Source organism: Saccostrea cucullata, unplaced genomic scaffold, assembly GCF_032062105.1.
Source record: "Saccostrea cucullata isolate Sc308-1 unplaced genomic scaffold, CSIRO_AGI_Scuc_v1 ctg50, whole genome shotgun sequence".
NCBI lineage: Eukaryota > Metazoa > Mollusca > Bivalvia > Ostreida > Ostreidae > Saccostrea > Saccostrea cuccullata.
This window is the reverse complement of record NW_026931583.1, coordinates 357,454-371,906: the sequence shown is the minus strand read 5'-3', so window position 1 is coordinate 371,906 and position 14,453 is coordinate 357,454. Positions and strand designations below refer to the sequence as shown.

At 39.0% G+C, this 14,453-nt stretch overlaps 1 protein-coding gene across 1 annotated transcript in view; it reads left to right on the top strand.

The window, feature by feature from the left end:
* The window catches only part of LOC134233068 (titin-like), a 177,995-nt gene that overhangs the window by 38,910 nt on the left and 124,632 nt on the right, over nt 1–14,453 (top strand). Inside the window, 28 exon segments of the mRNA XM_062715064.1 lie at nt 857–1,011; nt 1,130–1,278; nt 1,393–1,712; nt 1,895–2,082; nt 2,237–2,566; nt 2,712–2,932; nt 3,160–3,494; nt 3,607–3,804; nt 4,975–5,582; nt 5,769–6,030; nt 6,194–6,440; nt 6,562–6,707; nt 6,841–7,121; nt 7,371–7,610; nt 7,794–8,041; nt 8,156–8,357; nt 8,490–8,622; nt 8,736–8,898; nt 9,160–9,414; nt 9,535–9,636; nt 10,661–10,783; nt 11,060–11,533; nt 11,725–11,829; nt 11,949–12,002; nt 12,336–12,959; nt 13,488–13,598; nt 13,722–13,790; nt 14,112–14,315. Of these exon segments, the coding sequence (XP_062571048.1) occupies nt 857–1,011; nt 1,130–1,278; nt 1,393–1,712; nt 1,895–2,082; nt 2,237–2,566; nt 2,712–2,932; nt 3,160–3,494; nt 3,607–3,804; nt 4,975–5,582; nt 5,769–6,030; nt 6,194–6,440; nt 6,562–6,707; nt 6,841–7,121; nt 7,371–7,610; nt 7,794–8,041; nt 8,156–8,357; nt 8,490–8,622; nt 8,736–8,898; nt 9,160–9,414; nt 9,535–9,636; nt 10,661–10,783; nt 11,060–11,533; nt 11,725–11,829; nt 11,949–12,002; nt 12,336–12,959; nt 13,488–13,598; nt 13,722–13,790; nt 14,112–14,315 (6,547 nt within the window).

The window sequence follows — 14,453 nt, the reverse complement described above, 5'->3', positions numbered from 1 at the left end:
AATTTGGGATAAGAGATTTTCCTCCCAGTATATTTAGAAGGGATGGGGGTCAGAATTATCAAAGAAGGGTGCATGAATAATGAAACTCTGAAACATTCAAATTGATGTAGTACTAAGTAGTAAATAAATTATGACCTTGTTAATATTACTAAAATTTGTGTCATTTTGTAGAGTACTTATATCGTATACATGTGTCATTATTTTAGTCTACATAACACCAGTGGATGTTCAAACATTAAGAAACCTGTTGGTTTTATTTTTTGCAATGTTGTGCTTGAATGATCTCCCTTAGTTGTTTGTTCTCATCAAAGTGCATGATATTTTGTTCCCTTCATATGAAATGAATTATACAGTACATTGTGTCTGGGAATGCCTTACTTAAACAATGACTCCACCATAGGGGGGGTTACAGTAAGAACTGTCAGCTTTCAGAATTCCTACAATATAGAGGCATGACTTCAATAGTTATCTGAGCTAAGTAACTTCACAGCTTAAACTCATTAGAAACTCATACAGAGAGTGACATCTTTGTCTTAGTGTGTTCTGTACAATGATCTGCAATGTCAGCTGGCAGGTAGCCAACTGAAGCAGATGTGTTTGAATCCTTGTTAAGGTAGAGAGCAAACAGAACTGAGTTGTGGAGCTGTGCAGATTACAGAGACTTTGAGAATGGAGAAATTTTGTTTGCATGAATTGATTTGGAATTCATTCATTGTCTGACATTTCATACTGGATGTGTTTTTTTCCTGAATTTAATAGTGAAAGTGTCATACATTCCATTGTAAACTGCAAGTCTTGAACGAGAGACTTTAACAGAGAAATCAAACATTTATTGAAGATTACTTCTTGATTTCAGCCATGGAGAAACCAGTCATTCACAAAATGACTGAGGATACTGCTATCCCAGAAGGCAAAGGGGTCAGACTAGAGGTCAACTTCACAGGGTCACCGACCCCTGATGTCACCTGGTTCAGAGGTCAAAACAGAATTGTACCCTCAGCTGTTTACAAGGTATTTTTATCTTTATGTTATCAAATAATCATTGCATTTGTCATTCTTTTCTCATTCAGGAAGTGATTAAATATGAATTATTTGAATGAAATTATCTATATCCATATAATTTTGATAGATCACAATTGATATCAACCGATGCACACTGGAAATCAAGGAGGCCTACCCAGAGGATTCTGGGATATACACAGTGGTTTTACAGAATGCAGCAGGAGAGGTCAGAAGGTCATGTCAGGTCACAGTGGAAAGCTTCTACTCCAGCACAGCGTAAGTATTCACACTATCAAAGCAAGGGATATCATTCAATTGGGATCATTCAAATCGAAATTTTGAAAATATTTCATGAAATAGTTTTTTCATTGATTATTTTCTGTTTCACAGTGAGTCAGCTTCCTTGGCCTCAACAGAAATTGAAGCAACCCCACCAAACTTTCTCCAGCACCTGTCCCCAGCCAAAGAGGTCATGGAGGGGTCAAGGGTGCGTTTGGACTGCATTCTGGTGGGTCACCCAGAACCAGAGGTCATCTGGTACAAGAATGATAAACCGATAAAAGAGTCTAAGGACATCCAGCTCCTGTTTGAGGGAGACCGCTGCACACTGTGTATCAGGGAGGCCTACCTAGAGGACTCTGGAACCTACAGAATCGTTGCCAACAATATTCATGGCCAAGCTGAAAGTCTCTGTAAACTGCATGTAGAACGTAAGTGTTCATATGTCTATGATCTGTTGGTAGAAATTTCCATGTATAATGGGATTTGAAAATTAGCATATGAATTCTTTTCTTATCCTATTTGTTCAAAAACAATAGAAATTGTTTTGGTCTTTGAGGAATTAACAATCAAAGAGATTTTTGCTATATTGTTTAACCTTTTTTTTTTCCAGCGCTGAGTGAACTGAGTGATGCGTCTATCGGTGAGATGACATCACCTCGCTTCTCTCAGCCGTTGAGGGACTTCAGTGTCCAGTCTGGACACAGGGTCTGTCTGCAGTGCAGAATTACAGGACACCCAGTACCAGAGGCCAAGTGGTACAAAGACAACAAACCCATTGACAACAGCCCAGATTTTGAGGTAAAGAGATATAAACAAAATGAATCCATGAAATTTTAAAAAAGAAGCACATGTACATTTAGTTCAGAATTAATCTGTTTATTTCATTGAATTGAGCAAAGACTGTTAGAAAAATGGTGGCAACAGCTTTCTCAGAATTTATATTTATTTACAGATCACAGCTTTTGCTGATGTCCACAACTTGACAATCCCAGAAGCCTTTGAAGAAGACAGTGGCACGTACATGGTGAGGGCCATTAATATGGCTGGAGAAGCCAAGTGTTACTGTAAACTGACTGTTAAGTCTGTCTCAGAGCCCATGGAACAGGAGGAAGTGATGAGAATGAAGCGTGTGGTGGAAACCAAGGAGACCAAGGTCAACGTCCGCCGCGAGGATGTGGAGCATTCACCACCAGAATTCCAGAGACTGTTTCAGGATCTCAATGTCAATGCTGGGGATTCTGTTACATTTGAGTGCAGCATAACCGGAGCACCAAAACCAAAGGTCTGTATTAGCTGTATTAGGAATGCAAGATCTTCATGTGTAAATTGTTTTGGAATTTGCAAACTTTCTAATGCTGGATTTATGTTATTGAATTATCTTCCACTTTTTCGTAACATACTTGAGGAATGTTTTATCTTGAATACAGGTGACCTGGTTCTTCAATGGACAGCCTGTTGTCTCCAGAGACTACCAGATTACTATGGAGGGCAACATCCACCGACTACACATACCTGAAGTGTTTGATGAAGATGCTGGACGATTCTCCATCACAGCAGAAAACCCTTCAGGCAAGGCCACTTGCTCTGCTGTCCTCAATGTGGATGAGGAGGAAGCTCCTAAAACCAGGATATTTGGCTCCACTGAATAGTAAGATATTACTCCTGTTTAATTGGAATGTTCAATATGATGATGGAGTTCATGTTTATTTCAGTAGCACTTAACTGTCTACCAATTCAAAGCATTTAAATGAAAGAAATTTTAAAGCAAAAAAATTCTTAAAATACAACATTTATACAAACATGTACTTAATATGTATCCCAAAAGACTTTTTTTCTTGACTGTACTGTAAGTGGATGCTATTCTTTGTATTGTAGCACCAGTAGAAGAGTGTCACACACAGAGAGGGTTACCTCCATGGAGACCAGGATGAGCCGTACCATCATGTCTGCTCAGCAGGAGCAGCGCTCCTATATACCGTCCACTGAACAGCACGCCACCACCATCATCACTGACGTTAAACCGAAGTACGAGCAGCCTCAACTCACTGCTCAGGAACACTATGCTACCACAATTACGACAGACTTACAACCAAAATATCAGCCTGTGGACCTCACCATCGCAGTGCCAGTCCCACCAAAGTTTGCCCAGGCTCTGAAAAATATCCAGGCCCTGGAAGGATCAAAGGTTACGTTTGAGGGAGTTGTAACAGGTAAGACACCTCAGACAGTAGAATAATTCTAATAATATTTTGTAGGCAAATTTTAAGTTCAAAGTAAATAATTTGTTGAGGTCAGTATATTTTAACTTATCATATCTTGCAGGCAAACCAGAGCCTACCATCAAATGGTTCAGAGAAAATAGAGAATTGACAGATCAAGCCGACTTTGAGATTTCCTACAAAGATGGTCGTGTCAGCCTGACTATCCCTGAAGTCTTCCAGGAGGATGCTGGACAGTTTACCTGTACAGCAAAGAATGTGGCAGGAAGTGCTACCAGCTCAGCCGAGCTCGTTATCAGAGGTGGGTATCAGTGGACTGGAAATAGTTCTAATAGTAATTTCATATGGAGAGGATTGCTTCTTTACATGGACAGGAGAAATGATGATTTTTTTACTTATATCTTTGAAGGAGCTCTCCTTTTGTTTCTAAGCTCTCAGTTGATCTATGGAATTGAAGCTTCAATACATGCATTAGCATTAGAATTACCACAGTAGTGCAAGGAAAATGCACCTAAACTGATTAAATGAGCAATTTGTGGTTTCAGTGTACAGTCTTGTAAGCAGTAAAGCACAGTCATGTATTTTAAACTACTTAAGATTTGAATTCATTGGCTTGGTATCCAGTGGTCTGGAGACTGCCCTGTTTAACCTCTTGACCTTTAGTGACTGACTGGATACTCTTAGCTCTGTGTCACATACTGATAATACTTAATATAATTAGAAACAAAGAGGATTACAAATTTAATCTCTTTTAAATTTTAAATAGTTGATGCCTTTATTTGAATTTAAATTAAGTCTTGAGTAATAATCTGTTAATCCTGGGAAAACACTTCCTTTGGAGTGAATTAGTACTACAAGTATTTTGACTAGCAGTGTGTGGATCAGGAGTCTGTGTGATTAGGAAAATGAAAGTAAGGGATAGGACAGTGTTATCCTTCCTAGATGTTGTCTAGGATTGTAAGTTTTGTGGGAGGATGAATTGTGGTAGCCCATTTGTGAGTAGGAAATATAAAGGCCTACTAGCTCACCAGCTGATTCAGATCTGGAATAACAATGAACTAGGTAAAGGTCATATCTGATTGTACTCCAACCGGAAGTGTACCATAGCTCCTTGTAACAATTACATTCAGAAATGCAAATTTTTAAAAGGGTATTGCCCTGATAATGTGATTAATGCCAAAACTTTATTTTTACCTTTCATCTACGAAGTCTGTTAAGGAGTTTTATAAAGGAATGCCATATGAATTTTGGACTTGGGACATGCATTTTTTATACTGAATAAGAAATAAGGGGTAAAAAAAAAATTAAGAAAGTTTGGCTGTGGAGTTGATAGCAATTTCAAAGTGCTCCTATTAAATGATTTTGTGCTTTTATTTATTGGTCACCACTTCTATTATCAAAATAATTTATCTCATTATATATTTGGTTATCCTGCAATTGCTTATTTATTTATTAATTTTATAATTCACAGCTTCTGTGATCCCAGCCGCATTTACACAAAGACTTCAGAGCCAGGATGTCAGTGAAGGATCTCCTGTCCGGTTTACAGTCCGAGTGGCCGGTCAGCCTGGTCCAGAGGTCACCTGGTACAAGGACGGTACCAAACTGACCAGTTCCAGAGACTTCGAGATAGTACAAGAGGGAGACATCCACTCCCTCTACATACCAGAAGTGTTCTATGAAGATGCTGGTAAAATATCAGTCACCGCCCAAAATCCTGCTGGTAAGACCCAGTGCCAGGCTGAACTCAGAATCCAAGCACCAATGGAGGAAACCGTTTCTCCTGTGCAGAAACCACCTACACAGATGCCCTATGGAGAACCAACTGCATCACCAAAATTACAGAGACCATCAGACTTCATGAAGAAAGACATAGCCCCTAAAACTCGAGCCCCTGCTGAGCCCCAGAGGTTCACCGAGCAGATGGAGATGGAAGTGGCCGGGGATAAACAACTCCCAATGTTTGAACAGAGATTTAAACTTTTCCAGAAACCAGAGGAGACAGCTCCACCCAAGAAGGTGTCCGAGGTCTCCTACAAACCTGCAGTGACTCACAAGCAACCACCTAAATTTACCAAAGTAAGCTTTCATATTCTATAGTTTATATACATGTAAATGAACAAAGATGATTCATAATTGTTTTGACTACTGAAGTGTTGAATGGTACCAAGGTCTTTCTTATGATGACATTCAAATCCTTCAGTTTAGTGGAATTAAATTCAAGTTTTAAACTTAAATAATACTAAAGTCTTAAATTTTTTATAGAGACTACAAGACAAGACAATAAAGGAGGGAGAGAGACTGATCTTAGAGGTCCATGTGGAATACAAGGGACCTGAGCCCATTGTGAAGTGGTACAGGGAGGGTTTGATCATCAGAAACTCCCCCGACTACCAGATTACATTTGAGAATGGCACCTCCAGACTATCAGTGGCTGAAGTCTTCCCAGAGGACACTGGGGTGTACAAGTGTGTGGCCACAAACGCTGATGGATCAGACGCCACAGAAGCCATGCTTAGGGTTATTGGTAGGTCTATCAGGGCAAAATATTCTTTCAAAACTTCTGCCAAAAGAATCCATAGGAAGAAAGAAAGAAGTTTCAAATGCAAGTCTGCTCTAACATTTGGTCAGTAGAATTTACATGTTCTTTTACTTACTATGAGATGTTAAATTTTGTTTCTATTTTTCAGCCCCATCACCATCTCAGTATGAAAAGATGCCAGTGGATGAACGCCCAGACATTGCCACACATGTACCAATGGAGGAGGAAAGAGTACCTTCTCCAGTGGAACCACAGCAGCCAGTGTTCCTGGAATCTCCACAGGATTTCAGACTTGTTGAGGGAACCAATGCAATCTTTGAGTGCCGCCTCTCAGGGAAGCCATTCCCAGAAATCACCTGGAGAAAACGAGGATTCCCCATCAGAAATGATGCCAGGTATGAAAGGAGAAGTTTACAGCTACATATATTTATGATTTTATCTACATATGGTCAGTGTTTAAAATTTTTTTATTGGTTAAGTTCAGAACTTACTAAACAGTGGATTTGAATGTTTCAGACACAGAATCAGTATTGATGAGTACAATGGCCGCTGCTCCCTGGTCATATCTAACTGTAAGCCTGATGATGCTGGTGACTACACATGTACAGCAATCAATTTTGCAGGAGAGGCCAACTCTACTGCTGTGCTTCTGCCTGCAGAAGGTAAAACTACATCTAAAACATTAATTTTTACCTTTGTAAATGAATTTCTAGGTCTTTAATTAATAGGTATGATTTAAAATATGTAGATTAGCATATTGTTAACTTTAGTAATTAGTATTTAATTAAACTTTAGTAAAAGCACCACCTCCACCACCAGCACCAGAACTTCCCAAAACCCAACCACCAACATGGCAACAGAAACCATGGCAACAGAAGACTGAACCAGCAGCTAAGTTACCATGGCAACAGAAGGAGACCCAGCCATCTTGGGCTGCTGTTACAGAGCAGTTAGCTGAGGTACCTCACAGACCAGACAAAGGATTCGTGACCACCAGGTCAGAGAGAATCCTGGAGAGTAACCTGGAATACAGACGATCTCAGGAACCCGAGGAGAGACCAGTCACCTCCACAGCAGTAAGTTAACTTCTGGGTTTATGTTAGTGGTGTATGTGATAAAGAAAACAATTCTTGACTTTAATTCACTTAAAGGATTGTTAAACTAATAGAAAACTCGAAAGTTATTTTAATTCTTATCTTTTTTTTCTGAAAATTGGATTGTCACTGTGGGTGAATCAAGCTAAAAATACCTATGATAATATTTGACTTTTAAACAATTTGCTGATATTGCATTCTATATTTTGAATTATTTTGGTGATTCTGAAGGACTTCCAGCCTGCTGGTTTTGAGGATAGACTGAGACAACAGAACTACATCAAAGATGGAAGAATCAAATTCTCCAGTGAGACGGAGACATCTCAGTCCGAGTATGAGTCTGAGATTGACCGCTCACCCGTGGCTCAGCCCTGTCCCCCCCAGATTACTCAGAGGCTGAAGGACTTCCGATTGATGGAGGGATCTGATGCCACCTTTGTCTGCCGCATCTCAGGACGACCAAGACCTAAGGTATTCTGTTACATTTAGTCTTGTTTTTACTGTACAAAATTTGTTCCCCAGAGTCTGAACTAGGTTGTGTCAGAACATCATTGTCTTATATTTATATAATGTATAGCTGAATATTATCCATCTTTTTGCAAGTGTGTATAATGAAACATTGTTTTCCTAACCTATTATAAATTTGCTTTTTAGGTTGCCTGGTACTTGAATGGACACAGAATCAAGAGATCAAACCGATATGAAATGAAATTCACCAAAGATGGCTACTGCACTTTACGTATCCGAATGGCCCTGCCTGAGGATGCGGGACATTACACAGTGTTAGCTGTCAATAACCTAGGAAAAGACACCTGCTCCAGTAAACTTTACGTGGACAGACTCGGAAATATTGATGCCACTTCATTTGTGGCACCTGAAACCCTGGATAAGATACTAAACCAGTAAGAACCATTATTTAAAATCAAACACATTGATTTTTATAGAGAAATTACACGGTCTAATAAGATGGTCAATTGTGTCTTTGTTTCTGTACTGAAATTGATAATCTTTTGCAGAGATAAGAAAGATAGAGCCCCGGAGGATGAGGGTGGAATCCTGGAGGCCCTGTCCAGACCTGTGTTTAAGAAGAAGCCTGAGGATAGGGAGGTACATGAGGGGAACACTGTTCGTCTGGATACCCTGGTGTCTGGACGACCCGTACCAGAACTGTCCTGGTTCCTCAATGGCCGCCCAGTCCACAATGATGACCATCACAAGGTAATGCTTCCATTCTCTGAGACGAAGCAATATACCTGTACCTGTACAACTTTCATAACTTTTCAGTACAATATTTTAAGTGCTTGTAAGAAAATTTTAGCCATCAGTTAGATTTGAATATTGATATTGTAGATTGTGGTCAATGAAGATGGAGTGAACTCTTTGATAATTCTGGGAGCTTCACGATATGACAGTGGTACATACAAATGTGTGGCCAAGAACAAAGCTGGAGAAAACAGCTTCTCTGTCACCCTCAAGGTCATGGGTAGGTCATATATTAAGAATTACTATTTTTTTTTATATCTGTTCAGTGGAGTATTTTAAGTTCTCTGATTTTCATCAATTGATTTTAATGGGGAACTTTTTTGTATCTTGCAGAGAAAGAACAAATGCAGCCACCTAAGTTTGTGGAGAGAATGCAGAACTTCACTGTGAATGAGGGTCAGCCAGTGACCTTGACCTGCAATGTCACTGGAGTACCTGTCCCCATGATCAGCTGGCAGAAGGATGGCAAGATGTTGACACACACCAGCCCATACCAGTAAGTTTTCTGTCTTTATAATAATTTTCAGATGTTGATTATCATATACAGTTGCATTTGTAATTGTGTAAATATTTGAATTAATATTTGTTACTTGACATGCTAGAAAATTGAAATTTGTTGTTATATGAAATATAGTTTATTATAGTTTACAGCTCTTTACTGGAGCTGTATAGCATTCTCAAAGTACGAGCATACAGAACATCTTATTTTGTGAAGGTTTTTAGAATAATATTTAAATTGGAACTCCCCTTTTTGTAGGATAAACACTGAGGGTGGTAGAACCAGCCTGACGATCCCCGCAGCTCATGTAGGAGACTCTTCGTGGTTCCAGTGCTCTGCAGCTAATGTTGCTGGCACCGCCTCCACCCGAGCCAAACTGACCGTACAGGCCCTGCCAAAGAAGGTAGAACCACCCAAGAAAAAGATCAGCATCACTAAAGCTCCCAGAAAGGTGCCTTCACCACCGGTGGTTCCTCAGACTGAGCCCAGAGTGAGCAGGACCGATTCACCACCGTAAGTATAGAATCAAAGAAAGCAGGGATAGGATCCCAGTGGATCTGGATTTGTTTTAGTCTCATTTCTTAGTTTATGGTTTGTAAGGCCCTTACTCAGTAGAACTTTTTCTCCTTTTAGTCACTATGAGATACAACCAGAAGGTCTGGTTCAACAAATCTCATACTCAACTGAGCGTGAGAGTGCAACCCTCAAGTTTGTCAAAGAGGAAGACATCTCCAGGTTAATAGAGTTTATTTTCAGCATGGCATTCTCCCTATTGGCATGGTTATTTACCCTGTTATATAGAGTGTTTGCAAGTGGAAAATATGTTTTACCAGCATTTATAAAGGTTGAACAGAAATATTATTTGCTGTGGTAATTTTATCATATTTGAATTGGATTTAGTTTAACTAACGTGTGTGATATTTTACTTAGCATAGTATATTTGTATGAAAGTGTTTTTAAAGATTAAGGTTTGTCTTTTTAGTCTCAACATGTTTGTGTGAATGCATTTCTTTGTCTTGTTTTTGCAACTTGTGCCTGTGTAAGGTACTTGTACAGCAAAACTCGTTTAGTATGAACACGGATATAGCGAATTCACGGATATAGCGAATTTATTTTGGATCCCGAGCTAAATAAATTTAAAGAATTTCTTATGTGGATATAACGAATTACGGATATAATGAAGTAATTTCATAGGTCCCAGTGACTTCGCTATAACCGAGTTTTACTGTATATGCCATTGTATTACATTGGTAATAATGAATGAACCCTTGTATCTTTATTAGTACATTTGTACATAGACCCCTCCATTACCTAGAAGTTCCTGAAATATTCCTTATAATTAATTTTACTAACAAGTGGAAGGCACTGCTTTGTCCAAGTAGGTTAGGTCATAATTAATCTGATTCAACATTTTGGTGTTGTAAGAAATACTGATAAATGTAAGCTTCAATATAGTACATTTGGCATGGGCATTTTTATGTAGACTTCAGTAGTATCTGTATTCCTTTCAATGAAAAAAGTCAAATATATAGCATAGTTAAAAATAAACATTTTTTTTTAAATCTTGTTAAAAATTAAGCTTAGTTAAAAGTAAACGCTTTTTTAAAAATCTTGTTAAAAATTAAGCATATGATAAAAAAGAAATCTTGCCAAATTTTGACTAGGTACAATGGTCATAAGAGTAATATAATGCAAGTTTTATTTCACTAACAAAATTAATCCATTTTACAAAGAACACTACTATAAATTGTTTCATCAGTTACAAACCCTTTGGACTGGAGTCCCCTGAGGAAGTGCCTAAGACTCAGGTCACCCCCCGAGTTCCCCCACCCACCCCTGTATCTACCTCTGTTGAATCCTCCCCCATACCAAAACGACGAAGGTTAGATTCTTACCTGTGTTTCTAAAATTATATTTTGCCTGAAATTTTCAATGCATTCATTTGATGTGTGAATTATCTTTCATGGTTGTATTTTGAAAACTTTGATGTGCATGAGGTTCATTAATAAGAAAAACAATTTTTTAGATTTTTTTCTTAAGATAAGATTTTAGAGTTCATATTAATCTCTTGTAAAATTGAAGCATATGAAAAGGAAATTAAAGTTGTAAATACTTGTAAAATACCAAGCACAGTACATAGAAATTTGTTGTACCTTAGACTTGGACAAAGACCAATTGATCAAGCCACACCTAAAAAGACATTTACACCACAAGCACCAGCTGTTCAGCCAGTGCAGGAACTCATGGAAGAACAGCCAATGGAAGTGGAGGAAGAGGTGCTTCCTAAATCAGTATCTGAGGCCAAGGCCAGATTTGAGCAAGGACAAGAAATCCCACAAGCTAGACAGCCAAAACACAAAAAGCCAACCAAGCCGGCTCAACCAGCTGCACAGGCCTATAGACCAGTGGCACCACCTCTAGAAATGAGACCAACCACTGAGGTCTCCACCTACAAACATGTCCCAGCACCAAAGGAGGTTCCCAAACCAGTGGTACCTCCTCAAGAAAAGCCAAAACAGGTGGCTCCAGTGGCAGCCCCTGTACCTACACCAGCTATGGCACCAAAAATGCAATCTAAAAAGAAAGTCCAGATATCTGACAAAACTCGAGTCAAGCCACCATCACCTCCTGGGTATGATGAGTGCATGATGTATTATTAAGATGCATGAGATGAAAGTTATTGAGAAAATGGTTTAAAATTGTCTAGATCTCTCTAGATCTTGCATATAAATGATCAGAAAATGGTTGGTCAAGCTCTATGGAATTGACAATTCTGCATGCCATTTGCTGCTGATATTGAAGTTAGGATTTTGTTTTGTCTAGCTATGAAATACAGACAGAAGGATTTGTACAGCAGATAAGTTATGCCTCGGACACTGAGACCGGGTATCTACGTCTGGTATCAGAGGATGAAATGGATGCTCCAAGGTTTGTCTGCATGAACAAATGCATGACAGTTCACTTACTCTTGATAATGCAGATAAATTAAATAATGTTACGAAAATGTATGGGATGATTGTATACATCAGATGTTATTTTATGAACAGACATGAACCTCTTGAGAGGGCTGCACCTCCAATGCAACAGGAGGAGGAAGAAAGGTCTATATATAATATTTAGATGATTGTAGTTCGGCATTGGCTCAGTTTACACTGCAGAAAATGACTGAGTATTAAACTGTAGCAGCTTGCTTAAAGCAGAATGAAATGTTACTTGTACATAATGACATGAAGTTAAGAATAACATCCTAGGCTATTACATGTTGGACTGAAGCATGATACGCTCAATGGATAGCAATGTTAAAAGATTCAGGATGTAATGCTGTAGCATATTATCTGGATGTCAGAACTATATGTGTATTACCTATATTATTGCCATGATTGTTTATATACATGTAGCATGACATTAGCTAGAGATGTTGTTTGTTATTTCAGAGCATCTCCAGCATGCAAAGTGCCTCCATTAGTTCCACCAAAGCCATCAAAACAGGCCTCACCTATACCAGAGCAGGCCCCTAAAATGGCCTCCCCCTCCCCAATTCATGTTATCTCACATGTGTCTGCTCCAGTTTGGCAGCCAAGGAGTGCTTCCCCCTCACCAGTGAGACCCCAGAAAGGGGCCTCTCCATCTCCTGTGAGATTTGTGCCTAAATTGGCATCCCCTGCCCCCATATGGCAACCTCCAAGTCCCTCACCATCACCTGTGAGGGTAGTTAAGAGGGCTTCACCTTCGCCCTCTCCAGTGAGGTCTGTCTCACCGTCACCAGTGCGCTTCGTACCTAGACTGGCTTCGCCTGCACCACCTGCAATATGGCAGCCATCTAGGGCCTCGTCATCCCCTTCTCCTGCAAGGTCACTGAAGGGTATGTCTCCTGTTCCCATACAGTTTGTCCCTAAGGTGGCCCCTTCACCACCACCTACAACACCCATGTCAATATCACTGACTACGAAGTCCAAGGTGTCCACAAAGAAACATGTGACAATAAAACCGCCAAGTCCAATCTCTGAGAGGCAGGAGATTGATTTCAATATCATGGGCTTTGAATCAGCCCCAGAAAGGTGTGTTCAGAGTGAATTACAAGCCTTCTCAATGAGTGAATTCCTCCCTCTATTATTTGAAAAATGGATTGGCCATTCTTTATTTTTACCCCTCTGATATATCCAATCTCTTTTTTCTTATAGGATTTGACTATCATTTCCTGACTCTATACTCTTATGCTTGCATTGCTTATTACATTGCGTGTTGTAACATATATTTCTCCTTTAAAAAAAAAAAAAGCTCTTAAATTCTATCTACCCATCAGCTTGTTCAACCTCCATCCCCATCCACCCCCTCTTTCTGTGAATTGATGCTTTTTGAGCATGCTCTGTATTGTATGAGCTATTCTTTGTAGAAAGTGATTTTCAGATACAATTAAAGTAAAATTATAGTTTATGTTAACAAGTTACTTTATTCATATCTTTTCAAGAAATTTGATGTTTGGGATTAATAGGTGTTGTCAAACTATATGGTATATATGTAGTAAGTAGAACCTAATTTGTTAAAGTATATATGCAAGTTAAAAAAGTGTACCTCCATGCTTACAGCCACTATGAGATTCGGGAGGTTGGACCTGTTCAGGAAATACACTATGTCTCTGATACAGAGGCAGCCACACTGAGACTTGTGGGATATTCCACAGAGGAAGAACCTGACAGGTAACAGCATGAGGAGTGATGCATGCTGGGAAAAACCAAGGGATTGTGGGAACAAAGAATAACTTTTCAAAATGTTTTTAACTTGAAGCAATTGTAAACTGATGTTGAGGTTTTGCTTTGTAGTGGACTACCACATTCCTACAGTCAACCAGAGATTTCTCTTGCTCAACAAGTGAAGCATCAACAGTACAGGTGATTGATTGAAGCATGTTTCTATACAGAGAATCAGCAGGCCAGATATAGCATCATGTTCAACAATCATATGGACATATTCTTAACAAAGATGTTAACAGATACTTCAACAAATAGAAATCTAATTTCACAAATAAATTCTTAATATTTTAATTTTAGAAATATATTGGATTAACCTTTACTGAAATATGTTCACACAATAATTTTCTCAGTCTATATAACAAGTTTTAACTTTTAGATTTACAGATTAATTCTAACATTTGCCAATGAGGTATTCAATAACACTAGGTAATCAATATGTTAACAAACATTTTAACATAGATCTGTCAAGCCTCCCTCACCAAGGGAGCGCAAGAAGACAAGGAAGCAGAAAACACCATCACCACCCAAGGAGACTTTCAAACCTGTACCGGCTCCCCCGGTATTTGCACCAAAGCCTGCACCAGTACCGGCACCAGAGAGGCAGGTGCCACCATCACTGCCTCAGAACATGAAAGTTAAGGCACCAGGGGTATTCAAGCCAAGGTGTGGATCAACAGCATGGTTTTCCTCCCCACATACAAATAAAGCTTAATGTTACTGAAAATGTAGTAGAAGTAGATTTAACTATAGTTTAATTGTAATAATTAATACTTTCTGTTGTATATGCTTGGTTATGTTCCA